Source organism: Bradysia coprophila, unplaced genomic scaffold (genome assembly GCF_014529535.1).
Source record: "Bradysia coprophila strain Holo2 unplaced genomic scaffold, BU_Bcop_v1 contig_350, whole genome shotgun sequence".
Classification (NCBI taxonomy): domain Eukaryota; kingdom Metazoa; phylum Arthropoda; class Insecta; order Diptera; family Sciaridae; genus Bradysia; species Bradysia coprophila.
In genome coordinates, this window is record NW_023503608.1 from 7,510,118 (window position 1) to 7,534,711 (window position 24,594).

Here is a 24,594-nt window from a genome sequence, read left to right on the forward strand (position 1 = left end):
TGTTCAAGTATGTTACCCAATAAATTTTTGAGATTATGAGATCGGTTTGGTATTATTGAAATTTTCTGTTAGCAATTTTTTATCTTTTCTAATTCGACATTTTTCAGAAAAACTTTTAAAATAGATTCTTTGAGCATTAGAAGATGATATAAAAACAAGATCTTTTAAAAAATCTTAAAGTTTCGGAATCGAGATCTATGTTCCGGTGGTAACCCACAATTTCAGCAGATTTTAGGGTAGAGGTGAGTGGGCACACATAAAATACCAAGCACATGCTCAATGCCCATGTTTTCTAAAAATATACACAGCCTGTGCCCAATGTCCAAGATTCAAAGGCACATATTAAAATAGTTGCCCATTAATTTGTGAATTTTGAATTGTCTAATCTTGTATTTTTATAGATTACCGAATTTGTTCGTGTAGATTCTGTTGACGAGCGGATCGCCACCGCTTTCGGATGGGTTTTGATTTCAATTTTATACACGTTGGTACTCATTTTTCACAAATTCAAGATTTCTTAATTGGAGGTTAGGCTAGCATAAATTAAGAACTTTGGACATATATTTGACATAAAAAACACATACCGAACGAGCCACTCTTAATCTATTTTTTTTTCTAAATGAAAGTTAAAACGAGGGAAACCAACACACTTCAAGCGAGGGGTAAACAACTCGAGAAAACACCCTCAATGGAATTGCCGGAGTATCCGGTAAATAATTGTAAGGAATTTAAAGTAATTGAGAGTTAATAGGAACAAGTATTCTGATCCGAAAATATTGCAAGCGAATGCAAAACAACGTTATTATTAGAGTCACAAATGCGGGAAGGTGGAGCATAGCTGTTCCAAATTTTAGTTTGGCTTAGTCTGATGACTCTTTTTTCAAAAATGCTGAATCGTTTGATAATGATGTGATCATTTCAAAACGGCAAGTTATTCAACCGTTTCAAAATGATCTGTAACATCTGTAATGATATGTTCATTTCAAAACACAAAAAAAAAACCGTTTTAAAATGATCTGTTTATTTCGAAACGCCTATAAAACATTTCAAAATGATATGTTCATTTGACTTTCTCTTTATTTGGCAACTATTCTTCCAGTGAGTCACCAACTACTTCCCACGAAAAAACATGCTGCATTGGAATAACGGAAAAAACCGTGGAATTATTTTAAAAATTCGTGAAATTTTATAAATTAATTGGAATTATAGGAATTGAAGAGTGAATCCAACAAGTAGAGGTGTTAATCCGGTAATTAAAGTAATAAAATTGAAAGCAGTGAAAAGTAATTAGTAATTGATTTGCCACCATTTTAGCCAGTCGGTTCCCCCTCGACTAAAGCAAAAGTAGTAACTGCCAAATAGTGTTCCAATTTTTTTACAGTGATAAAAATGATATTGGTACACGGTCCAGTTTTAGTACTCTACATACTATGTAGTACATAGAGTACCACTCATGCTTGAAATGCGTTGGAAAAACAAGTCTTAAACATTTGCATGTCAATGCAAAAAAAAAATCATGTCAAACGACAAGTAGGGACGTCCATACTTCCAACCAAATGACCAAGCTTGTGCACACACTTGCTGTTCCTCGCGAAAATTTTGAAAATCCTGAGGCCACTTTCATCTTCATTTTAGGGCACATGCATGCAGCACTGATAAAAAAAATCGTCAACATACATCCAGTATGTATGAAATGGCTGGCAGACAGCTTCATTTCTGCCTTACTTCGGATATGTATATTCCAACGTCTGGCAAGTATATCGTACATGTTTGACGTACAAACATACGAGTGACAAGAATAGTCACGAGCAGTACGTATGACTATACGTCGGACATGTACGATATACATGTCAAACGTTGGATATACATGTCAGACGTTGGAATATACATATCCGAAGTAAGGCAGAAATGAAGCTGTCTGCCAGCCATTTCATACATACTGGACGTAAATTTTTTTATCAGTGAGCGTAAGAATTTCCTCAAAAATACTTACTTGGGGTGATCCTTTTTCCGAAACACAATTTTGTGACCTTTTCGAATTAAAATTCATCTCAGCTCGACTGAATACTCGGCTATAAATTTGAGATAATGATACTATTATCTTGTGATTAAAATTACACCAATGAGTCTAATGCGATATGAAGGCACGTAGTAATTGTCACTTCAGTGGCGACTACATTATAATTTAAAGTTTTCATCTATGGCACGCTCGTTCGTCTTAATTTCGATACTGCTCTTTGTACTAAAGTACGCTAAGGCCGATATAGACGAAACATGGCCGTTACGAGAACATAGAGGCGCATGGATTGCCACAGTCGATAATATTGATTGGCCTCTTACACGAACATCTTCTGTCCGCGAACAGAAAAACCAGTTGAAATACCTGATCGGACAACTTCATCTGGCCAGATTGAACGCAGTGTATTTTCAGGTAATGAGACAACAAAATGAAAATAATCAATTCCGACATCAAATTGTGTGCTTTATAGGTAAGACCAACTGGTGATGCGTTATATAATTCTGCCATCGAACCATGGAGTAGATACATGACGGGTGAAGAGGGCACAGCTCCATCACCACTATGGGATCCTTTACGATTCGTAATAGACATTTGCCGTGCTTTGGGAATTGAAGTTCATGCGTGGATCAACCCGTATCGAGCAAACTTATCGCCACACACAGATAATGTAGCGGAAAATCACATGGCGCGTTTGTTTCCCGAATATGCATATGTGTACGGTACCTACATGTGGATGGATCCAGGTGCAGAAGTAGTACAAAATAGAACAACTCAAGTTGCATTGGACCTGGTTAGGAGATACGATTTGGCCGGGTTACACATGGACGATTACTTTTATCCGTACCCCGTTGTTGGTAAATTTAAAAAAAACTTAAAAAACTTTTGAGATGCGAATTATGAACTTAACATGGAAACGATTCAGGATGGACATTCCCAGATGATCACACCTACGAAGCTTATTTGTCAACAGGTGGATCGATGGATAGAGACGACTGGAGGAGAGACAATGTTAATACGCTTGTTCGTCGATTACATACAGAGATTCATCTGATTAAGCCATGGGTGAAATTTTCCGTATCCCCATTCGGTCTGTATCGTCCAGGTCATCCAGAAGGCATGCCTTCACCAATAGCAGGCAATTATTATAGAATAGTTTAAAAAAAATCAAATTTTTAAATGGCTTATTGGACTGCAATTTCTTTAGGTTTTGATCAATTTTCTCAAATCTACTGCGACCCGAAACTGTGGCTGCAACAAGGCTGGATTGACATACTCCAACCACAACTGTACTGGAAAATAGAACCACCTGCGCAAAGCTATCCAGTTTTGTTGGACTGGTGGATTTCTGATAATCAAAATCCCAGAGTTATTCCAGTAATGGCAGGGAATTATTTGAGTCGTATCGATTTCGATGGATGGCCTCTGGAAGAAATTCGTCAACAGGTTTGATTAAAATTCAGCTAAGACTTTTCTTATAATAAGCAACGAAAATTTGCAAATTTTGCTCTGTATTATACTTCACCGAGAGGCTGCAGCACCGTGTACAGAATGATAACAGCGTTTCTTGAAAAACTGCTCATAAAAGATTTTCCAACTTCGATTTATCTAACAGATCTTTCACCTATTTAGGTTATCATCTCTCGTGAGCCAGAAAACCGGTCAAGAGGTTCCTTGGGTAACATTATGTTTAGGTAAAATATTTCGTGCGGGCTCCGAAGTATTATTTAAATAATTTAAAAAATCTTCGCTCAGCGCCAAAATGTTCCGCGACAACATCGAAGGAACGGTAGACTTTTTCGCTAATTACATTTACCCGCATCCGGCTTTGCAACCCGAATTCCAATGGCTCGCTGCAAACTCTTCAAGCGTTCCGATTTCCGCTCCAGAAATTCATTTCACTAGTACAGGACGATTGTACGTCACATGGGATACGACATCCGAATCCGAGTCTAAATTTATTCATCAAGCTGCAATTTACAAATGGATGGCCGATGCTTGGAGTCTTTTTACAGTTTGTCCAACGAGCGGTGAAGTAGCAAATGAAGAAATTGGATTGGAATTGGAAAGTGGTCAGTATGTTGCTACACTAATTGATCGTTTTGGGCGTGAAAGCATTCGCCAATATTTTAAAGTCTAAAAGAATGGAGTTTAAGAAGAATTAATACACATTGACCGATTTTCATATGTTTTGTTTTGAATTCACAATTTGCGTCGATGTAACAATCTTTGAAGGACACTTTACAATATGTAATGTACCCTACATCAACAAGAACTCACATTCGATTCGTTTTGTTCATTCAGCCAAACAATCTGGATAATAATTTAACTGATGTTCCATAGACCGAAATTTCCATTCAAAAAAGCAAAAATATGTAAAATGTGGAATGTACATTGTAGATGGCAGAAGAGAAGGATGCATTTAAGTGACGATCAGTAGGAAAGAGATAGACAAATGTGAGTCATGAGAATGCTATACATTAGATAGCGTATTTCGCTTAAGCAGTTCTATGGCATCAACTGACGACTTCAGCACAGACGATCAGTTGATTAAATGAAAAAGAAATTAATATTTTGAAGTAATAGATTCTTTGATGTCCAAACGTTCAACTTGATTTTCGATCAAGAATCAGACAATTTTCACAAGATCAGGGACGAAATCACGATAAAATTTTGTTACCCCTATCCTGCCGAACGGCCCGAAAACATTTACGATGGTCAGGCCGATTGGTGTCGGGGAATCTCGCACACGCGATCATAGTATGCGTCCTTTTACGACATGTAACGAAAAGTCATGACTGTGCGAGATTCACCACTTAGAGGTGAATCTCGCACACCATGAATTTGTGTGGTGTGCGAGATTACCCTACCCCGGCCGATTCTTTTTCGGGTTTAAATAAAATTCGAAACTCCTACTCAAACTGATCTAAGAAATTTAAGATCCGTGCCCGGATCACATCCTCGATCCAATCGGATAAAACGTCTTCAAAAATCAGAATCAAGGTTACACAACTTGCAATGTAATCGATTTCAAAAACATCAAACATGACAATGGCACAGAAACCTAGAATAAGACTTTAGTGCACTGTTATCACAGGTGTTCATTGAGGGTTCTGGATTTAATTACAAATTACAACCTTGAATAAAATTCCTAATAAATAGTTGTATTGAACCGTACATTGTGTCAATACATTGAATTTTCCTCAACGTATTGTTATACGAAAAACCTAACATACTTCAATATAAGCGACAGTAGTATAGTCGTGAAGTAGAATTCATGATGAATTTTAGAATTTTTTGTTTTATTATATCGGCATTGTATTTGTCTACATCGCTAAATTTAGCATCTGCATCTGGCGAAGCAGGTAATTATTTTACAGTGTGCGAAGCGTCTTAATATAAACGATTTATTCTTAGGTCAAAATTGTGTCCAATTTGGAATAAGAGTACCTGGCACTGTGTGCAAAGATTTATGTGTGATTTCCGCTCTATATGGTAGTTGCAAAGGCGGATCGAACTGTTGTATATCTGGTACTTACTGATAAAATAAATCGATTAAAAAATAACAGCAAGTTTTGAATCATTCGCGGACGAAAAACATGAAGAACCTTGTTGGTTTACCGTTCGAAAATCGTTTTATTTTTCTAACCCAATCCAAACTAATGTTACTTTTGGGCAGATTTCTCTCAAAATATACTAAAAATTTATATGAAATTGAGTCAATCCTCCAAGAAAAGGTGACATAATTAACAAAACATTTGATATTCAGTAGAGCGTGAAACCACTTTGAGTTCCCATTTTTACCATTTAAATCATTCCATGTTAATCACCTCTAGACAGAGGGTAGCTACTTAATATGCGTTGACTTAGATTCTACCAAGAACCACCGTCAAATTCCGAGCCCAGAACATCAAATATGACTACAGAAGATAAACATTTATAAGTTTTAGAGATTGGAAGCTGCTTGCAGAAAAAGGGAAAGATGACACTTTTTGTCAGTGGTGTGTGAGAGATGATTTTTCAATGAATTTCCTCTCATAATAATAGAATTTTGAAAATTTGTTGTGTTCACATTTTATTGTTGGTGACTTAAAAATTGATATAAAAATGGTTACATTTTGCAAGTCTACAACGCCTTTCACAAGCAATCATATTTTGGTGTTTTGCTGTTCAATCGATTTTCTTTCGTTTTCGATTTCTTCTGTGCAGCCTGGCTAAGTTTGTGCTGTGTGTTCTGCGACAGTGAGAACATATGGACCGAAGGCCGCAGACCGATGGGTATAATTCCACGGATTCGATCATTTTCTAAGAAATACGTCGCTAAATTTGGACCAATGAATTGTGAAAGCTTGTGATGTTTGATGATGGATGACCAAGTTTTCAATTCATGTAGCTCGTTGGCGAACTGCAACCGAAATGATGGTTGATGTCCATCCTAAAGCAAGAAAGTGAAAGATGAATATTTCGTTCATATGGGGTCAATGTTGATTGCCTTACCTCCAAGTATTTGAGCACTTCGCGCAGGTTTGTGTTCTGGAAGATACGTTTATCACCAGTGGTGTTCTTTCGATCGTTAATGATATCCTTGATGGTACAGCAAATATCCAGAATGTCAGATTTAAGGTAATCACATTCGCTGATGCGCCCTCGTTCAACTATTAGCGAAATGACTTGACCGCAAGCTATCCGGAACTCAACTGTCGGATTTTGCAGCATTAAGTCGGTTAATTCCTTAATCTGTTGACTGTCTATGGTGGAACATACATCCTCAGGAGAACACAATGTAAGAAGTAGAGTCCATGCTTCTAGTGCTTTTGTACGCAACGTAATTGGCAACTCCTCTGCACTGTCTTTGTTCATAGTCTTCCTGTTCGAGTGATTTCCGGCAAAAATTTGTCGGAAGAGGCTCATTGCAGGTTCTAAGAACGTGCTGTCACTGTTCTCATTATCCATTAATTCGATGAATGCCAACGCTGAACAGATCGATGCATTTGTCGAATTCGATGACGACAAACGCCTCAAAATATTCAAAAATAAATTCGAGATTTCCGAGCAGAAGCGTTCGGTACGACCCAATTGAAAAACGGTCAATGTTGCCAATCGTACAGCCGCTAATTGCTCTGGCTCATTGCCACGTTTCATTGCTTTGACAATGATGTCGAGAAGGACACTTTCGTGATCGGCCAAGAAAGTTTGCGGAACGGAATGGCATTCTTTGCAAATCTCTTCAAGCGCCTTGACTCGTTCTTCGGACGATTTGTTTGTGGCAAGATGCAGAAACTTCAAAATTTTGTCAGAGTCATATTCCATCGTCCGTACTGGAGTGGATGGGGAGATAACGGGTTGTTTAGATGGAATAGATTGATGAGCCCCTAAAATGGCCAAGCAGATATTTTAGAGATTTTCGAAAGGCAGCAGTATTTAGGTCAAGTACCTTTCGATGTTGGTGAATAGGTAGTCCTTTTAGTCGATCGCGCCACGTCCAATTTCGCCAACAACTTTTTATTTTTAGCTATATGCTTGATAACGTTCGCTGGTCCAATAACATTGCACAACATATCATATTGGACAATCGAAGCCCAATTGTCTAAGATCAGTGGGTTATTTCCATTTCTTAGTTCTCGCCTCGGAGCTATTCCATTCTGCAAAAGGTAGAAACAATTAAGATAAGAGTCAGTTTGGCTTTTCGTCTGGGTCCTTAATTCCGCTCCACCGACATAAGAACCTTAACTATTTATCAACCAACCTCAAGATAATGACGCACTTCCACCGGTGATTTGATTACACTCGCTGATTTGTTGTAAATTCTAATTATCATCGAAAGCTGATCCAAAATTCGTGGTAACTCTGACTCAAGGCAATATGTGTCCTGTTCAACTCCACATTCAATTATCATCGCAATTGCTTTGGCACAAGTTGTACGCATAACATCGGAACGATATTCCAGAAGAGTTAAGAAATTTCCAACAGAATATTGCTGGAAAACTGGTTTTATGTCACAACCGGGAGGTATCAGTGTCATCATAAATGTCCAAGTCTCCAATGCAGCTACTTTCGCCTCGAGATTCGTTTTCTTAGCATTGTTGTCGTAATCAGCTTTGTGTGCAAAAATATCTTTAAATTCGCACATCGTCTTCGCGATCCGATAGCCATTTGTTTCATGTAAAAACGTGAGGATTCCAATTGCATGGAAAACCGCAAATCGAGTGGACGATTTTTGATATTCGCAATTACTTAAGATATCCTTCAACGACTTATGGAAGGTTTGATAGAAACGATTATTATCGGGCATTTGAATGGCGGCTAAAGATATAACACTAGCCGCTGCATCAATTTCACATGGTACGTTGCTTTCCAGTGAACTTTTCAAAATCGTCGACAGTCTGTCATGGTTTTTCTTCAAGAAATCTGGATTGTGTGTCAGTTGCAGTTGAGTACAAACGGTGGTTAAAGCGTCGGAGCGAATCTGATATGATTTGCTGGTGCATTCATCAAATGCACTAGACATAATCTCATCGAAGGTTCTTGTATCTATTTGATCCACTTTCCCGGTATCTTCTGCTTGATAGTCCACATATGAATCACAGTTGATAGGAACGTCTTCATCGATACATTGCTCAGTTATATCAAAATTAATTACAGAAGCACCTGAAATGAGCGTAATAAAGAAATTGTTGTTAGAGCGACTGTAACCCACTATGTGAAAATCGATTTCATTACATTTGCCTTTGTGTACACGGCTGTCTTCCCCAGCTCTTCTTAGCTTATATTTCGGCATATTGTTAAACTACAAATTATCACAAGTATCACAGCTGTTATCAATTATGGACAAAATTAAATGCACAACAATTAGTCACAAGTCTTAAAATCTCTTCGACGTTACTGTTTGTTTGTTATAATATCTAAGGCAGACTGTTGAGTAAGATATGAGCACAGAAAATATTTGAACGTATTTATATACCTTTGCGATTTTACTGTGAATAAATGGAATAAACCTATGCACGAATGTATGTATATAATATATAATAAGCTCTCTCGCACAAGCCATTCAAAATCATTCATTGAGTCGCCGGTTGTTTTTGTATGTGTAGACTGACTATGAATTTTCGTATTATTGTGAAATTGTATTTTTGTTTATATTTTTTTCATATTTATAAACATTTATTTCAACTTTGAATGTAACAGTAATTTTCGGAAGTTTCACTACGTCATCAATCAGTAATTCATACTATCTCAGACAATAATAAACACACCTGCATCATGGTCTAGATTGTGTAATTCTGGTTATCAACTTATTGTAATGTTAAGCATGGATACTAATTTACCGAGAAACAAATATCAAATAATTTCGTTGTTTTAAACAAATAATTGGTTTCCTTGGGAGATTGTCTTTGTGATTGTATATTTAGGAATGGAATTTAACTGATAGCCTCAAAAATAGGTTTTCATATCCTCAAAAAATAATTTTGATATCCTCTCTTCGTAAAAGGATAAATTTCCTTCTAGGGGCGAACAGAACGTAAAAAGAAAAATTCTGTTTCTAGGACTTCGAGTTTATCTTTCAGGAGCATCAGATCTTTTAGGAATATCAAATTTAGCTTTGAGGTGTTGCTCGATAAGCACTGGGTTTTGGTGTCGGTGGTTCGAAATTTGGTCAGGGCAGAATTTTTATTTATGGTTAATGGTTCAGATGTTCAGAAGGAGTGGTGAAAAGTAAACCTATTTCACCAATAATGACGAAAAGCATATATGAAAATCCATTTCACAACTAGTGGTGAAAAGTGAAACATAGAAAACCAGATAAAAAACCCTTCGATCGCTAAAGACCCAAATCACGCATGAAAAAGTTCAGTTTTTGCAGCTCAGTTGCAGAAAAGCACGGCAGAGTAAAAGTAACCCAGGCAGGAGCGCTTGTTTGACTAGGGACCTGAATAATCTAGTAGGCCTATGTTTTTTGCGAATTAAATTTTTCAACTTATGTCAGTGTTCATTTGAGTTCATTTTCATACAAAGGATTAGGTCCCTCATTTGACGTTTCCATAATGAACCGCTCCTGCCAGGGTTACTTTTACTCTTTTACTCTTTTGCCGTGAGAAAAGTATTTTTAATCTGATGATTTCAAATCTTGTACTTCAATTTTTTTCAACATGCATTTTACTGTATAAAGAACCATATTACCAAGAGCTTGTTATTATTTTTGTCGTCGTTATCGATAACAGATAAATAGCCAAAGCAATTCTTTTGAAAATTAAGTTTCGAAAAATTGAACCCATTTTTTTGTTCAGAAATGCCTGAGAAGATTCACTCCCACAAATGTTTTTACCTCCATAGTGGGTGAGTGTGGGAATTTATGGGTTCATGTAGATACTTCCCGGTCAAATACTGTTTTGGAAAACCTATTATGGTAGTCTACCTCTGTGTCTATTATCATGCCTGCACGTTAGTAGCGGGCGTGACGCAAGTCCACTACCAAAAATATTTTTTTTTGAAGACGGTAGACTGTATTTATACAGTTATTGTAGGTCATCACAAATATTTAACACCTCATTAAAGTTGCACCAAAAATTTCCGAATTTCTCGATTTTTTGACAAATAACAAACATGAAATTTTTCCAAAATATTGTACCCTGGAGCATTACACTTGGTCCGGATGCAAAAAAATCTTTTTTAAGTGGTTTGGACGTCTTTGGTTCAAAGACATCTTCAAGCATCATTAAATCTCAGCAAATATGGATAATTTAGCCGGATGGCCAATTCAAATGTTACGGACAAAAATGAGCAATGCATGTCCTTTTCCACTTCGTTTGGGCTACAACTTTCGAAATTGCCTAAGACCGATGGTCCACAACACATACGTAAATAAGTATTTTACAACAGAATATAGATAAAGCCATATCACCCTATATTGAGGATGCTAATACGGAAATTAGGAAGGTATTCGATAATTATATTATTGACGCCTGTTAAAGGCTAAGGGATGAAACCATCTTCATTGTTGTCCAAACAAAGTAAATTTACTAATTAGAATCTGTGCATGATTTTAATAAATCTCCACTGAGACTGATATCCCTAATTTAAAAGTTGAGGTTTAGAGAAATCCGCTGTATGTGGTAGTTAGGTTGGGGTCATCGCTAAAATTTCTCGTGATCACCCGTGATCACGCCCGTGATAGTGGCTGTTCGGACCAAGGTCGTGACACTATTTACGTTATTCACATATATTTTTTGCCTAGGGTGTGGTTCGGACGCAGTTACATCTTGCGTTATATAATGTCTAAATATGTAGAAGAGAAATTCCAAATTCTAAGAAATTCTAGAGGATGGAAGGATCATCCACAAAAGGTTTTCTATTACCTATCAATGGGATAATGAACACAATATTGAAAGGCTATACTTTAAATTTCAAACTTATAACCGCTTCTGCCTTTAATAGCCAAAGAAAAGGATTGAAACGTTCTCCTTTTTACAAAATAAAATTCAGATCTTCCGCTGCAGCGTTCTGTTCTTTTTACAAAACTCTAGTACGACACAAAATAACGCATTCCAACGCACGGTAACTGTCAAATAATTCAACATGTGACATTGACATTTCACCAAAAAATAGAGCAAGAAATTGATATCGGAAAAATGTTCACAGCACAAATTAAATAATTACGCAAAAATTGCAACCTAAAATCCATTACGAAGCATAAATTAGGCGAGTGGACAGTTTGTGCGCTTGGAAATTCGATCCAATTGTACAGTTTAAAGCGAAGGTAATTGCGTAGAATTTTATTGTTGTTTGTTGGTAAAGTTAAAAATACTTGCACTTTGTGTTGTGTTTGTGTGTGGTGACGTGAAAACTGAAGAAGAAAATTGTTTGCGATTTTGTTTTGTTCATTTGGCTGATTAGGTTTCCATTCCGCTTTGCAGATGTTGTGAAATAGGTGGGCACTTCCTCCGTTCGACGATTGGCAATGACCGAATTACTTGCTGGACGATGGCTCCGTCGCTACAAGCTATTTTTCATCTTTGTACTTTTGATCCTATGCATTCAACTGTTTCTCGCCTATTTACTGCCCATCTTTGGTTCGACTGATGACATGATCCTTTCCACATACGGCAGTCATACGCACAAATCGAAAAAACAAAATCTCAGGGACAGTGTCGCGGTAGACGATGAAGAAATCAGCAATTCGAATACATACAGCTCTAAGTCAAAGACATCCAAAGAATTTAAAGAAACGACTGGTACGACCAAACGATATCAATTACGATTAGATGAATTGGAGTTTACACCAACCTGTGATATACATACGAAAGAGGCTGTTTCGGCTATTCATAGAGCGAACACCCAGTCGTGCAAACAGACAATAGCGAACATTGCTTGTGCCATACAGTCGAACACATTTTACGCCGAATCATTGCCCAATTTCTGTCCGACCGGGAATTATACAGCAAATCGATCGCTGGGATGTTACAAGGACGAGAAAAATTTCCGTGTTCTATCCGGTTACTACATGAACTTCAAAACGTTGAACACGCCATCCAAGTGCATCCAATTGTGTTTACAGTCGGGTTTCCAGTATGCCGGAGTTCAGTATTCGTAAGTCGATTTTTCGTTCTTCCTTTAACTTCATGCGGCTTTAACACTACTCTCTGTACAAATATAGAACGGAATGTTTCTGCGGGCACAACGAACCACTGGCCAAGTATAAGTTACCGGATCCCGAGTGTAACTACAAATGTTCGGGTGATCCAAAGCAAATGTGTGGGGGATACTTTACGATAAACGTTTACGAAACGGGGATCTTAAGTACGTTGATAGGTGGAATGGTAATGGAATTTTGGAATTAATTTCTGTCTTTCATTTTCCAGAGTTTGATCCACAAGTTGCGGAACTGGTGCCCAAAGAGAATGTGAACAAAGTGAAAATTGCTTTTCTATTAACACTTAATGGTCGGGCGATAAGACAAGTGCACCGATTGTTAAAGGTGTTGTACGATAAGGACCACTTCTATTATATTCACGTTGATGAGGTGAGTGATTTCCATATTTACCAATCTTCCAAGTGAATTTCAATTTGACTTTAACTTTACTTTACAGCGACAAGACTACATGTACCGCGAGTTGCTTAAGCTCGAATCAAAAGTATCGAACATTCGTCTAGCACGGACACGCTTTTCAACGATATGGGGCGGAGCCTCACTACTCAAAATGCTTCTAACAGCTATGACCGAACTGCTACATCTGCACTGGAAATGGGATTTTGTGATCAATCTCAGCGAAAGTGATTTTCTAGTCAAAACAACCGATAAACTCGTGGACTTCCTATCGGCCAATCGTGACCGAAATTTCGTCAAATCGCATGGACGTGAAGTGCAACGATTCATTCAGAAACAGGGTCTGGACAAAACGTTCGTCGAATGCGACACGCATATGTGGCGCGTCGGTGATCGAGAACTGCCGAATGGGATACAGATCGATGGTGGCAGCGATTGGGTGGCATTGTCTCGTGGTTTTGTTGAATATGTGACCGCGAGCGAAAAGGACGAATTGATCAGTGGATTGTTGAAGATATTCCATCATACGCTGCTACCGGCGGAATCGTTTTTCCATACCGCGTTGCGTAATTCGAAGTTTTGTGGCACCTATGTGGACAATAATTTGCATGTGACGAACTGGAAACGACGGTTGGGGTGTAAATGTCAGTACAAGGTAAGGATAATTGAATGATGTTTATCGCCAAACCGATTCTGATTGATTTTGTTTAGCATGTCGTTGATTGGTGTGGCTGTTCACCGAATGATTTCAAGCCGGAGGATTGGCAACGACTGCTAGCAACCGAACAAAAACAAGTGTTTTTCGCTAGAAAATTTGAGCCGATAATCAATCAGGCCGTCATACTGAAGATAGAGGAATGGCTGTACGGCCCATATTCTATAGATCCGCCGATACCGAATTTACGAAATTATTGGCAAAGCTTGTATCACCACGAGGACACAAGCCCCAAAGCAGACGATGCTTTGTTATCGGTTGTGACTAGTCTTATTCGAACACAATTGAAAGCATTCACAACGCACGCGCTTAACTACAACCGACTCATCGAAGTGACCACATTCATGGAGAATGATCTGTACCGTGGATTTTTGATTCACTTCGAAACAACATCCAACTGTAGTTTTGAATTGTTGACACGTCCTCAGCAAATTTCACAAGCATCTCGATCGTCACCGTTGGGAAAACGTATCCGTTACCTTGAGGTGAGCACCGATTTCGATCAAAAAGAGCAAATTTCCAGAAATTTTGCCAAAATTCTGGGTCCGCACTCGGAACCGGTTGTCGTTCTACATCTGGGTGCATCCGACAGCGAAAATACCGTAACGTACAATTTAACCGTTGTATGGATCAATCCGACTGGGAAAATAGCCGACATATCCGATTTACATATCGAGGACACAAATGTCATGACAATTCACTTTGGTAAAACTAATATGAAGCAGCCACTCCTTCCCGGCCAATGGGTGGCGAAAATAATTCACCGAAAATCGATTCTAGCGCAATGTACATTCGTAGTCGTTCCACTTGCTACAACCACCGCATCCACTCATAACGATGAGTTGATTGAAACAGATTTCTACGCGGGAAGCAATTGGAACATATTTGCATCATCACCGAACGAGATCGCAACGCTGGAACGGCAAGCTATGGCAGACTCTCGCCGAGTCGGCTTAGACTTGACCGAATGGATCGACAGTTTAGTGGATCGATTTTTTGTTATAAAAAGTGTTTGTGTTGTGGATGAGAATAAGAAGGCCATTTTTGACGAACTACCAGTGTGTGGACAAACTAATTGGAGCTCGATGGCACCGGATCCGAAAAGTGATATTTATGTTGAGTTTAACAAGTTGGTCTAATGCTGTGGTGAAGTTGCACAATTTACCTGATTGTGGTCCCAGAAAAAGCCAAAGGTAAATTTGTTTTCTATTGAAATGTTTCTGCGCCACCATCATGGACTGGTAGTGGGACAGAAGTAATCAAAGCAATTTTGTTTGCTTTTGTTGCTAATAATATCACAAAGAACTTCATGAACATAATCCATTTTTAAATAGCCATTTTTACTGAAGTTCAACTTTTCTTGTTGCTTCAAAACTCTTAGGTACTTTCATTTACGACCATTTTGGCCATCAGACGAATTATCTAACTTTTTTTTAGAGTTCTATGATTTTCGTCGAAGAATTTTCCTTCATTGAAATATGATATTTTCGACTGGCAGAACATTGAACACCTCGCTCTTATCTTACAAATTTATTTAAAAAAAATCTTACAAATTTAGGTCTTACAAGTCGAGGTCTCACGTGTTGCCCTCTATTCTACGACTTTGTCAATTTCATCGAGATTTTCAATGAACATTGACAGACATTTTCCTTTTAAATGGCTGTTTCTCATTAACACCTGTGCGGAAACCCCTCATCCTTAATACTCCTTTACTATTAAGGAGGTTTGGATTTTCTACCGAATTTTCACTCGACAAAGATTCGACATTCCTTCCTTTAAATTTGTCTGGTCAGAGTTTTTAGTTATGCTGTTTCGCTTGTTCGAGCACCTACGGTACCTACCTAAACTTATACTATTTTACTCGCAACTTCCCATGGAAACGAAATTTCTGGTAATTTTCACTTCCGACAGTGGAAAACCTTGCGTTATATTTTGACGACAGCCCTTTCTTCGAACTTTCCCGACTACGCACTTCTAAAAAAAGTACTCGCTACTGATAAAAATGTCCAATCAAGGACGTAATCCACTTTTGTCAGATTTAAAAAAAAAAAACAAATTTAATAAAACCGAGGGCAATCTGTAAATAGGTAAACAGATATGATAACAATAACGATAAAAGTGAGCTGCATTACTATTAAGTATTAATCGACATTGATTATCCCAGATTAGATTAGATTGATTATCCCAACGAACGAATATAAATTTTCACAAATAAATTCTACGAGCTTTTAAATAATTATAAATTTTTAGATATTAAATCACTCAATTATTGACATTGTTGTATTTTACAATAAGTTAATGGATTGCTTACGAGATGCTATTGTAATTTAGTTTTTTTTTGAATTACTTGCATATTGTAAAGAATCTCAAATTATGTGTCGGTAAACTACAAAAATTCAACGTTTTGTCAAGAATGTAAAATTGGTTTAATTCTAAGAATGTTTAGCTACAATGCAACTTGACCAATCAATAAACAAGACACGGAATTAATTTCCAACGCATCGAACAACAAAAACTTTTCATGTTTCAAGCACTTCTTTCGAAGCCCTGAGCATGTAAAATCCATTACATAACTCGGGACAAAAATTAATAATTCTCTTTTTTCGTGTGCTCATTGACCTCGGCTCAACAAAATTCTCACGAAAACTCTAATTTTCAACTTTTTAGCCCTATGTTATGTAAAATAATAAGTTTTCACGGCAATCAAGTAACTTTTTTTTTGTGATCAATATTACAAAAAATGGTATGTTAACGACAAGTCGATATCAAATTACCTATGGCTAATATGAGCAACGGAATCATGTTCTGATATTTTCTCTAATTTTCTCTAATTTCATTGCAAATTGCGATAGAATATTCAACACTCGTTTTATTTAGGCAAAGACTTTTATCCCGATGTAGAACAAAACCCCAGCATATGCCCTAAAAATGCAAAAAAAATAATTTTGAACTTCATTTAAAACTAAAAACTACATTGAATCTAGTATGGTCTTCATGGTACAGTACAATAATCTATTACGAGAAAAGAAATAAAGAAATGAGTGTTGGATAATTTGCTTTTAAGATAAATAAGTAAAATTTACGTCCTTTCACAGTGTTTGTTGTTTGTCAATAATTCGCATTTAAATAACTGAAAGAAGCTTCGCGCATTTTTAAATTAGATCGATGCATTTTTGCCTTACGATCCATAGTCTTTAGATGTCGAATTCAATCTACCATTATTTTTTTTAATAATTACTTTACTCTCGTCATCCACTTTATGTGTAACATAAGTAATCGCTACATATTTCAAAGTAAAACTATTTTTGTAAATTACGAAAAGAATGAAAATATAAAAAAATGAAAAAATAATTTTTAAGGGTCATTCAAATTGTGTGTGAATGGCCGGTTTAGTGTAAATAAAATCTGAATATTATTGTACATAATGACGATTCATTTGCCATGTTAAAAAAGAAAGAAAACTGTTGAAGAAAAAAAGAAGAAGAAAAAAGCCATAAATTGAAACCGGTATGGACATTGTAATTGTTGTAGTCATATTAAAATACACAAGCGAGAAACAAAAGTATAAAATCGACATTTATTAATTTAAAATTTTTATTTTAACAATAAATATTAATATATTCTATAACACACATACTCTCAACTGAACTCAATCCAAACATATCCAAGTATTTTGTATATTGTTTGAAGAAACGAAAACCGAAAAGCATTACTACACACCTTTGTATTGAAAACTAAATTTAAGTGACATTTTGAAAGAATAAAATTAAAATTATTACACCGACGTATCAAATTGTCCAGAGTTTTGCTTTACTTTCACCCGTTTGCTCTTACTTATCAACTCGCTTTCACCCACTTTTAATAATCAACAAATGTGGGTGTCAACTGTCCCGTAGCGGTTGAATTAAAAAGGAAGGTTTTTTAACACTTAAAATCGAATCCGGATTATCACTGTTCCTGTATCAATAGCGTGTTTATCAATTGAAATCATGTGACTCTATGATAGTCATATTTAGTTACAGCTATGCGATTGGTATATTGTTACACTACAGGGCGAAAAATGTCTGTTCTGACATTTTCGTTTGTAAAAGCGTGGAGGCCAGCTCTTAATGATGGATTGATAAAAACCAGCCTTATGAAAACCCGTCGAGGAGAAAAAGAAAATATTAAAATTTTACGAAAGAGCCCAATTTCATAGAAAATCCAAAAGAAAATTGACAAAATCATAAAAAATCTTTTAAAAGGCTTAAAAAATCAAATAGTAAGAAGAAAATCCTTGGAAATTTTTGAAAGAAAATCCTTAGAAATCATCCAGAATCAGTGGAATCCTTGGAATACGAAAGTCACAAACGACGATTTTTGTGCTTGAAAACTGAAATGAGACGAAACCACAACACTATTAACATAGAAATAACTCTACAGCCATTTCAACAACAAAGCATGCACACTTGATCGCGGCCGGAAAAATATATATTAAAATCCATTTTCGGCTATTCGGGTCCGCCTCTCTAGGACAAGCTTACGACTAGTACCGAAAAATTCAACTTTTAATCACTCGTTACAAAATGTACTATTTCATATCTGACAGAAGAAAAGTGCGACGAAGTCGCTCTTTTCGGGTCCTAGGTATGAAAAAACTTTTTTATCATTGTGTTCCAGATCGAGTCTTTTATTACGTAGGTCAAACATTTCAAAATCATTATTAGCCAGACATAAATATCTCATTCCTTCTTTAATAGCAGGGGTAATTATAGTAATTTCTCGAACACAGTAATTTGGAATTGTAAAATGTTGTTATTTGATTGAAATCGAAACGACTCATATCCGTTACCTAAATCATTTTTTTTAAATGTAAAGAGTTAAGCGTCAATTATAAATTAATCACAACATGAAATTAACCGAAATAATGTTCACGCTAATTTAACCAAACATGCCACTGACATGCCTATACCTACGTACATAAATACGTTCAACTATACCTTCCAATTTAAGTTAAAATATAAAAAAAAATATAAAAAATAACCTCCGCGCTCGGCATTATTATTAAAATAAACGGTCATGAAATATGTTGATAAATTTCACCCACATTATTCCGAAAAACGCGCGACTAATTATTTTGTTCCTGTTAATTGCCATTTGTCGTACAACAGCACGAACACGAAATAAATTGGCGAAAAAGGATATGAACGAAAAACAAGTGATTATCACAGCGATTGGACAATGTGCTGGTGATGAAGGGCTTCCTGTTAATGTTGTTCCAATGGATATAATACGACAGGGACGCTTTGATTACTATATTGACGGTGTCGTTTTGATTAGGGAGGATTTCGATGATGGATTCCAAGGTTTGCCGTTTTCTTCGTTCTTGTAACTGAAAATGCGAATTTTGGCGATTTTGCCTTTTTTTGTTTATAGTTAAATTGGAAGTACTTCGATGTAATCAGGGGGAAATTTTGGAAACTTGCACTTCTGTGTTGAATTATGTGAACACAACAGACATTTGTGAACTGCTGCGAACACCAGTGGAAGCCTATACTGATGCGTTAAATCGAATTGAACCACGTCCTCTTTGTCCGTTGAAGAAAGGATCATACTTCCTTCATCATTTAACGACCGACAACAGTCTACTGAAGTATGATTTCGTTTGTTTAAATAATTTCCCAGAATCAACCTGAATTGTTGTACTTTTCTTCACAGATATTTGCCTACAGATGATTTTTCCTTTTTCTGGAAAGTAAAGATATCGGGCGTTAAAGATGAGCAAAACGTAATGTGTCTCAATTTAGAATTTCATGTCAGTTTGAAGCGAGGCTAGCATTGATCTGATTCGGGAAAGAGGTAAAATATCTGAATGTTATTGCTGAGGTTGGGATCTTATCACTTCTTTTTATTCAATTGTAATAGTTATTAAATCACTGATTTTATTATGTATTTTGCATCAGTTGTTCAATTTAGTTGTAATCAAAGCGATGATGCTAGCAGTTTTAAATTTAAAGACTTTCATAGCCAACAGTTTTCTAGATACGAGTATACATAACATTCATAAAGTTTGAACGTTCACAGCCGCTCGTTTCTGCACTTTACCGTTGAGTGCTGTGTTTGTTTTAAAATAACATCACCCCAAAACTCATTTGTATATCGCAAATGCATTATGATGCATATAACATGGATTCCGTTTTATATGGTTATGTTTATAGCGTCTGTGCAACGGCCAACTGAAAAATAATTAACTCTGCTGCCGTTAGGTATTTACTTTGCAAAAGAATACAAAATTAATTGAAAGTCTGTCACTAACATATTAACTGCACGAAACCAATAACCACAAAGCGGTGCAATTTACTCAACGAAGAAAAGAAAATATTATGAAAAATGAACGGGAAAATGTCATAAAAAATGGCTTTTAAAGCGGAAAACTTTTCCGTGGTATAGTTCCAAAACGTTTGCGGAAAATAAACACCAATACTTAACCGATATAATTTAAAAACTGAAATTGAGATATACACAACAACATGCCGCAATGTATACCAACCTATATGCAGATTTTAAAGAAAATATAAACTGTTGTAACGAAAGGGGGATTGTTAGATTAATGGTAGAAACCGGAATAAGGAAGGGTAAAAAATGTAATTAGCCGATCAATCAGCTAGTCCCTTTTTACCGTCATTTTAGAACTTGAAGCCAATTAATAATATTGATGAAAATTTCTTTATTTTACTTGGTGACAGGGTGACTTATTTCATCAAGTCTTCCAGTTCAGGTCTATTGGTTGAGATTTGACAAAATGTCTAGGCTACACTCCATGAACTGTAGTTAATCAATATAGAAACCACACTTTCATTTCTTCATGCCAGCAATCCACAACTTTTCGCGAAAATTACTATTTAACAGGCGGGAAGCATATCACCAATATATTATCAAGTCTACTACTTCTTTTGTTTTATGAATTTACCATATCTTTTACTTCATTAGCTGTAGTGGCTGTAACATATGTTTTGTTACAAAAGTAGCAACATTCTGCATTATAGCTTATTTTATCGTCGTTGTCGATAACAGATGACGTATTCGTCCGTGAAAATTTTAGTTCGACTTGGGCGGACCACTACTAAGAATTAGTATTATTTCGGAGATAACTAGTTATCGCTTCCATATAACCTGGATCTAACATAATTCAAGAAGCCTTGCAGCTGATTTGCTCTTCCACTATTTCGATTCATGCTTCCGTAGCCGTAAAATACTATTGTGTGCTGGTGAGTACATGTAGACTCGACATAAAAGAAATAATGCATTAATGTCATCTAGTTAGAAAACCCGATGACAGATCACCTAAAAGATGGTCTAATGGAACGCACTTCAAGCAAAAGTGATCATAGTCGACAGCTGTCAAATAGATTACTATTTTTTATGAAATTGTTCAACGCACTTCAAGCATGAGTGGTACTCTAAATAGAGTACTAAAACTCGTTTTTTTCAGTGTTTCACAGTTGTATGACACACTGTCAAGTTTCAGTACTCAGTTTTCAAAAGAACGTTGAAAGAGTTTTTGTTAGCCCAGTGGATTGGATATAGAGTGAAGAAGAATCTACTATTCCTAGTGATAATTATCGCAATAGCTTTTAATTGTGACGATGTCTTTCTCAGAACCAATGTTCGTTACTGATAAGTACCTTTTTATAGGTTTTTATGTTTTCATTTGTCCCACTGGTTTTCATTGGGATGCGGCTAAGTGTCACCCTTTCATAAGATTACTGCTTATTTTTGAAATGATTTTAGAAATATTTTCAAAAAAGAAATGCGAAGAAATCAAAACCAATCAACTTAATCAGCCTCCCAATTGCCCCAGAGCAACAACAACAAAATTTAAACTCTCGACCGATAAAACTTTTGAATTTGACTTGTCACCTTGACAAAAAGTACTTCTCATCAAAAAGGAAAAGAAAAGAAGCCGGAAAAAAATTCATTAAATTTATATTTGGTTTTGGTCTAGATTTATTAGTTGTATAAGTATATATAAAACATCATCCTAATATCCCTTTTTTTTGTTACACTGCATCCTTCGTTGGGTATGTATTTACGCTTTATACTTTACGAAACGAGACTTTATTTTCCATCGTGTGTAGTAATCGCACAGCATACGGCAGTCACAAAAAAGAGGCATGGTAGATATTTCGACTTTGTATTTTATTTTGGGAACCGAGTGGGTAGGTATTATGTATAAAAGTACAAAATGGAATTATCTTTATATCTATCGACATTAATCCTATCGTATTATGCTCTCAGTGCTAATTAAAGGCAACTCGGAAAGCAACGGATGTTTTTAATTGGATGTAGAGTAAAAAAAGGTCTGTTTTGTGTTAGATTGAAAGTTATAATATTGAATTTATGAATGAAACGAGCTAACCTGAACCCCGAATTGCTGAACTCTTTTTGTTGGCATATTGACAATTTTCTTTTTTTACATTTCACCTAGTTGTGTCTTGAAATGATTTGATAGGACATGTTTCTGGCAGAGTTATGTTTGGGACGAGCAAACAGTAACATTTACAAATTTTGTAGTCAATTTCGCGTCGTCCACTCATCAGTTATACGAGCAAAGAGCAAAATCCGGAAAATAGTATCGAAGTTAACACAGTATGTGTTACACAGAAAATGAAAGATCTTGACGATGCCAATCACACAACTTAATACCAGTTCATCTTATGAACTAGATCCCTTGTAGACAGGGATTAAAGCTATCAACATTTCAGAAGCTAGAAATCTGTTTGTGTGTCTGATGGCTAGTTATCTCTTATGTACCATAAAATAAGGTTAAACTAAAGGACTAAAGTTTTGATGGTAAAACACTAATAAAATCAATACTTGAACAAAAGAAGGATGAGTTTGTAACGATACACTTGGCAGTTTATAAAAGATTGTTTGTACCATCTGCACTGTACAAGTTTCGAGCCTAAACTTTTCTTATATCTGATAGCTTCTGCCAACCCTAATCGTTAATAGTCTCAACTAAATAAACATTCAACATGCTCATCAAAAGACAATTTCATTAAAAAGGTTTTATTCAATACCTTTAAAATGATACTACATCCAAATGAGTTAGGCTTTCCAGTAAAACTATTTTTAAAGTATTAAAGTAAGGACATTTTACCAGCTTCGATCGGGAGATTTATAAGTCCAGTTTAATGGTATTCGAGTTTTCACACTGTCGAGCGTGCCATATTATAACCTGTATTAAAGCATAAATTGATGTAGTCGTAGTGACTACTAACTGTATTCTAATATAAACACATCGACCCAACTATGCTAAACGACAAAAAGTACAATATTTACCCAACTATGTGTATGTGTCACACCTGCAAATAATTGTTTGCTTTAACATTGATCGACACATTGATTAAAATTTCATCTCCAATATGCATACAAATTACCAGCTGGCTGACATGAAAATGGTGTCAATCATTTTATTTTTCGGAGGATGAAAGTATCGAAATGATTGAAAAAAAATATATAAAATGCAACAAAAACGCAACATTTGCTCGGTTGCACTGAAGCAATGAATGTAATATTATACACATATTCAACGAATGTATCGCAGGAGGGATGACAGTGAAAAAAAAGTATGTACATGACTGTAAATTGGAAGCATTTGGCATAGTTTTGTCGAAAATTTATTTGAAAAAGCTATCGCCCGAAAAAGGTCATTAAATTTTTACGAGAGAAAATTGTACTAAATTTACACATGTAACGAAGCGGCTGTTAAATGTGTTGATTGAAAAACAATTTTAATGTTTAGTTTTGAAGCTAATTTGACGGTTCGACAGGCAGCCCGGAAATATTAATGGAAAAGAAAACCTATTTTTAGCTATGTACCGCATAAAATGATTTTTTTGTTAGACTGGTTCGATTTTTGCACGTTTGCTAAAACTCATTTCTTATTTTTGTCCTTGTTGTCGACGACAGATCGACAGATGACAAGAAGTTCTTAAATGGTTACCAAGCTGGATTGTCATTACAGATAATAAATTCTAGTTCAATGACTTTGACTTTACTATTCTGGAACAATATGATCAGTTCAAGAACTCTTTAAGTACGACTTCATAGTGGGCTGTGTGTATAGCCGCTCAGTGTTTAGTCCCGTACGAAGTACAAAGGGGCTTATAGGATTACGATGCCGTGTGTAATTGATGGAATTCGAAGCAGACGGTAAGGGCAAAGTGTTTGCCTATGTTCATAGATAACGAATCCGCAATAAAAATTTTGTCTGTCCGTCACGTTGATATCTTGAGTAAATCAAATCCGATTTTAAAAAAAAAATCCCTGAAAGGTAGTTGAAATAGTGAGGCTAAGTTCGAAGATGGGCATATTCGGGTCGGCCCCTCGTGAGTTAGGGCCACCTAAGTGTTTTAAGGTCTTTTGGGGATATCTGCCGCAAAAGAAGCGATGGAAATGTAAGTGAAACGGCAAACGATAGGTATTGTCGATACCAATTGAGGAAAAAAAAGTTCATTAAAATCGTGAGTTAGGGCCTTAGAAGTGAAAGGCTACTCGGCCCTATGTGTATTTTGCATATAACTCGTTTTTTATCCGTTTTTCGTAATTTTTGTTTCATTTGAAAGGTATCCGAACACCGAATATAATGTTGTTGAAAAAAAAAAATTAAATTTGAGTCCTTGGACTAAGGCCGCTACTAGGGCCCTATGTGTATTTTACATATAACTCGAGTATATTTCTTCCGTTTTTCGTAATTTTTGTTTCATTTGGAAGGTAATCGAAGGCCGAATATAATGTTGTTGAAAATTTTTTAAATTTGAGTCCTTGGACTAAGGC

At 36.2% G+C, this 24,594-nt stretch overlaps 4 protein-coding genes and 1 long non-coding RNA gene across 7 annotated transcripts; 4 read left to right on the forward strand and 1 right to left on the reverse strand.

The window, feature by feature from the left end:
- The first annotated feature begins 2,141 nt into the window (after positions 1 to 2,141).
- On the forward strand, positions 2,142 to 4,204 carry LOC119080709 (glycosyl hydrolase YngK-like). Its single transcript, XM_037189170.1, has 6 exons — positions 2,142 to 2,431; positions 2,490 to 2,874; positions 2,943 to 3,155; positions 3,225 to 3,463; positions 3,650 to 3,711; positions 3,773 to 4,204. Exons 1-6 carry the CDS (start codon positions 2,201 to 2,203, stop codon positions 4,155 to 4,157), a joined length of 1,515 nt encoding a protein of 504 aa, XP_037045065.1. The 5' UTR covers positions 2,142 to 2,200; the 3' UTR covers positions 4,158 to 4,204.
- An 830-nt stretch (positions 4,205 to 5,034) lies between these two features.
- Positions 5,035 to 5,540, forward strand: LOC119080819. The gene is made up of 2 exons (XR_005088378.1): positions 5,035 to 5,382; positions 5,435 to 5,540. It is a non-coding gene; the product is annotated as an uncharacterized LOC119080819 (long non-coding RNA).
- Positions 5,541 to 6,064: 524 nt separating this feature from the next.
- LOC119080683 lies at positions 6,065 to 8,939 on the reverse strand. The gene is made up of 6 exons (XM_037189118.1): positions 8,738 to 8,939; positions 7,842 to 8,665; positions 7,764 to 7,799; positions 7,452 to 7,659; positions 6,515 to 7,389; positions 6,065 to 6,452 (listed from the first exon to the last, which is right to left on the reverse strand). The coding sequence occupies exons 1-6, from the start codon at positions 8,793 to 8,795 to the stop codon at positions 6,156 to 6,158; spliced, it is 2,298 nt and encodes a 765-aa protein (XP_037045013.1). The 5' UTR covers positions 8,796 to 8,939; the 3' UTR covers positions 6,065 to 6,155.
- Positions 8,940 to 11,584: 2,645 nt separating this feature from the next.
- On the forward strand, positions 11,585 to 17,554 carry LOC119080677 (xylosyltransferase oxt). Of its 3 annotated transcripts, none has more exons than XR_005088366.1 (7): positions 11,585 to 11,771; positions 11,929 to 12,601; positions 12,669 to 12,811; positions 12,874 to 13,034; positions 13,102 to 13,713; positions 13,770 to 14,966; positions 15,567 to 17,554. XR_005088366.1 is itself a non-coding variant. In XM_037189110.1 (6 exons), exons 2-6 carry the CDS (start codon positions 11,973 to 11,975, stop codon positions 14,910 to 14,912), a joined length of 2,688 nt encoding a protein of 895 aa, XP_037045005.1. In that variant the 5' UTR covers positions 11,585 to 11,771; positions 11,929 to 11,972; the 3' UTR covers positions 14,913 to 17,554. The 3 variants fall into 3 exon arrangements, 1 of the variants encoding a protein (XP_037045005.1); XR_005088367.1 differs by having other exon boundaries at positions 15,576 to 17,554; XM_037189110.1 differs by having other exon boundaries at positions 13,770 to 17,554.
- A 903-nt stretch (positions 17,555 to 18,457) lies between these two features.
- On the forward strand, positions 18,458 to 19,705 carry LOC119080787. The gene is made up of 3 exons (XM_037189357.1): positions 18,458 to 19,118; positions 19,189 to 19,405; positions 19,471 to 19,705. Exons 1-3 carry the CDS (start codon positions 18,839 to 18,841, stop codon positions 19,586 to 19,588), a joined length of 615 nt encoding a protein of 204 aa, XP_037045252.1. The 5' UTR covers positions 18,458 to 18,838; the 3' UTR covers positions 19,589 to 19,705.
- The last annotated feature ends 4,889 nt before the right edge of the window (positions 19,706 to 24,594 follow it).

Excerpts from the sequence above, each read along its gene's own strand:
- LOC119080683 (XM_037189118.1), bottom strand. The coding sequence starts at position 8,795 with ATGCCGAAATATAAGCTAAGAAGAGCTGGGGAAGACAGCCGTGTACAC. Across the intron at positions 7,800-7,841 it reads TACCACGAATTTTGGATCAG|ATCAAATCACCGGTGGAAGT; the intron begins CTTTCGATGATA and ends TCAGCGAGTGTA. Across the intron at positions 7,390-7,451 it reads CTATTCACCAACATCGAAAG|GGGCTCATCAATCTATTCCA; the intron begins GTACTTGACCTA and ends TGGCCATTTTAG.
- LOC119080677 (XM_037189110.1), top strand. The coding sequence starts at position 11,973 with ATGACCGAATTACTTGCTGGACGATGGCTCCGTCGCTACAAGCTATTT. Across the intron at positions 12,602-12,668 it reads TATGCCGGAGTTCAGTATTC|AACGGAATGTTTCTGCGGGC; the intron begins GTAAGTCGATTT and ends GTACAAATATAG. Across the intron at positions 13,714-13,769 it reads GGTGTAAATGTCAGTACAAG|CATGTCGTTGATTGGTGTGG; the intron begins GTAAGGATAATT and ends GATTTTGTTTAG.
- LOC119080787 (XM_037189357.1), top strand. The coding sequence starts at position 18,839 with ATGTTGATAAATTTCACCCACATTATTCCGAAAAACGCGCGACTAATT. Across the intron at positions 19,119-19,188 it reads TTTCGATGATGGATTCCAAG|TTAAATTGGAAGTACTTCGA; the intron begins GTTTGCCGTTTT and ends TTTTGTTTATAG. Across the intron at positions 19,406-19,470 it reads ACCGACAACAGTCTACTGAA|ATATTTGCCTACAGATGATT; the intron begins GTATGATTTCGT and ends TTTTCTTCACAG.
- LOC119080709 (XM_037189170.1), top strand. The coding sequence starts at position 2,201 with ATGGCACGCTCGTTCGTCTTAATTTCGATACTGCTCTTTGTACTAAAG. Across the intron at positions 2,875-2,942 it reads TTATCCGTACCCCGTTGTTG|GATGGACATTCCCAGATGAT; the intron begins GTAAATTTAAAA and ends GAAACGATTCAG. Across the intron at positions 3,712-3,772 it reads TTGGGTAACATTATGTTTAG|CGCCAAAATGTTCCGCGACA; the intron begins GTAAAATATTTC and ends ATCTTCGCTCAG.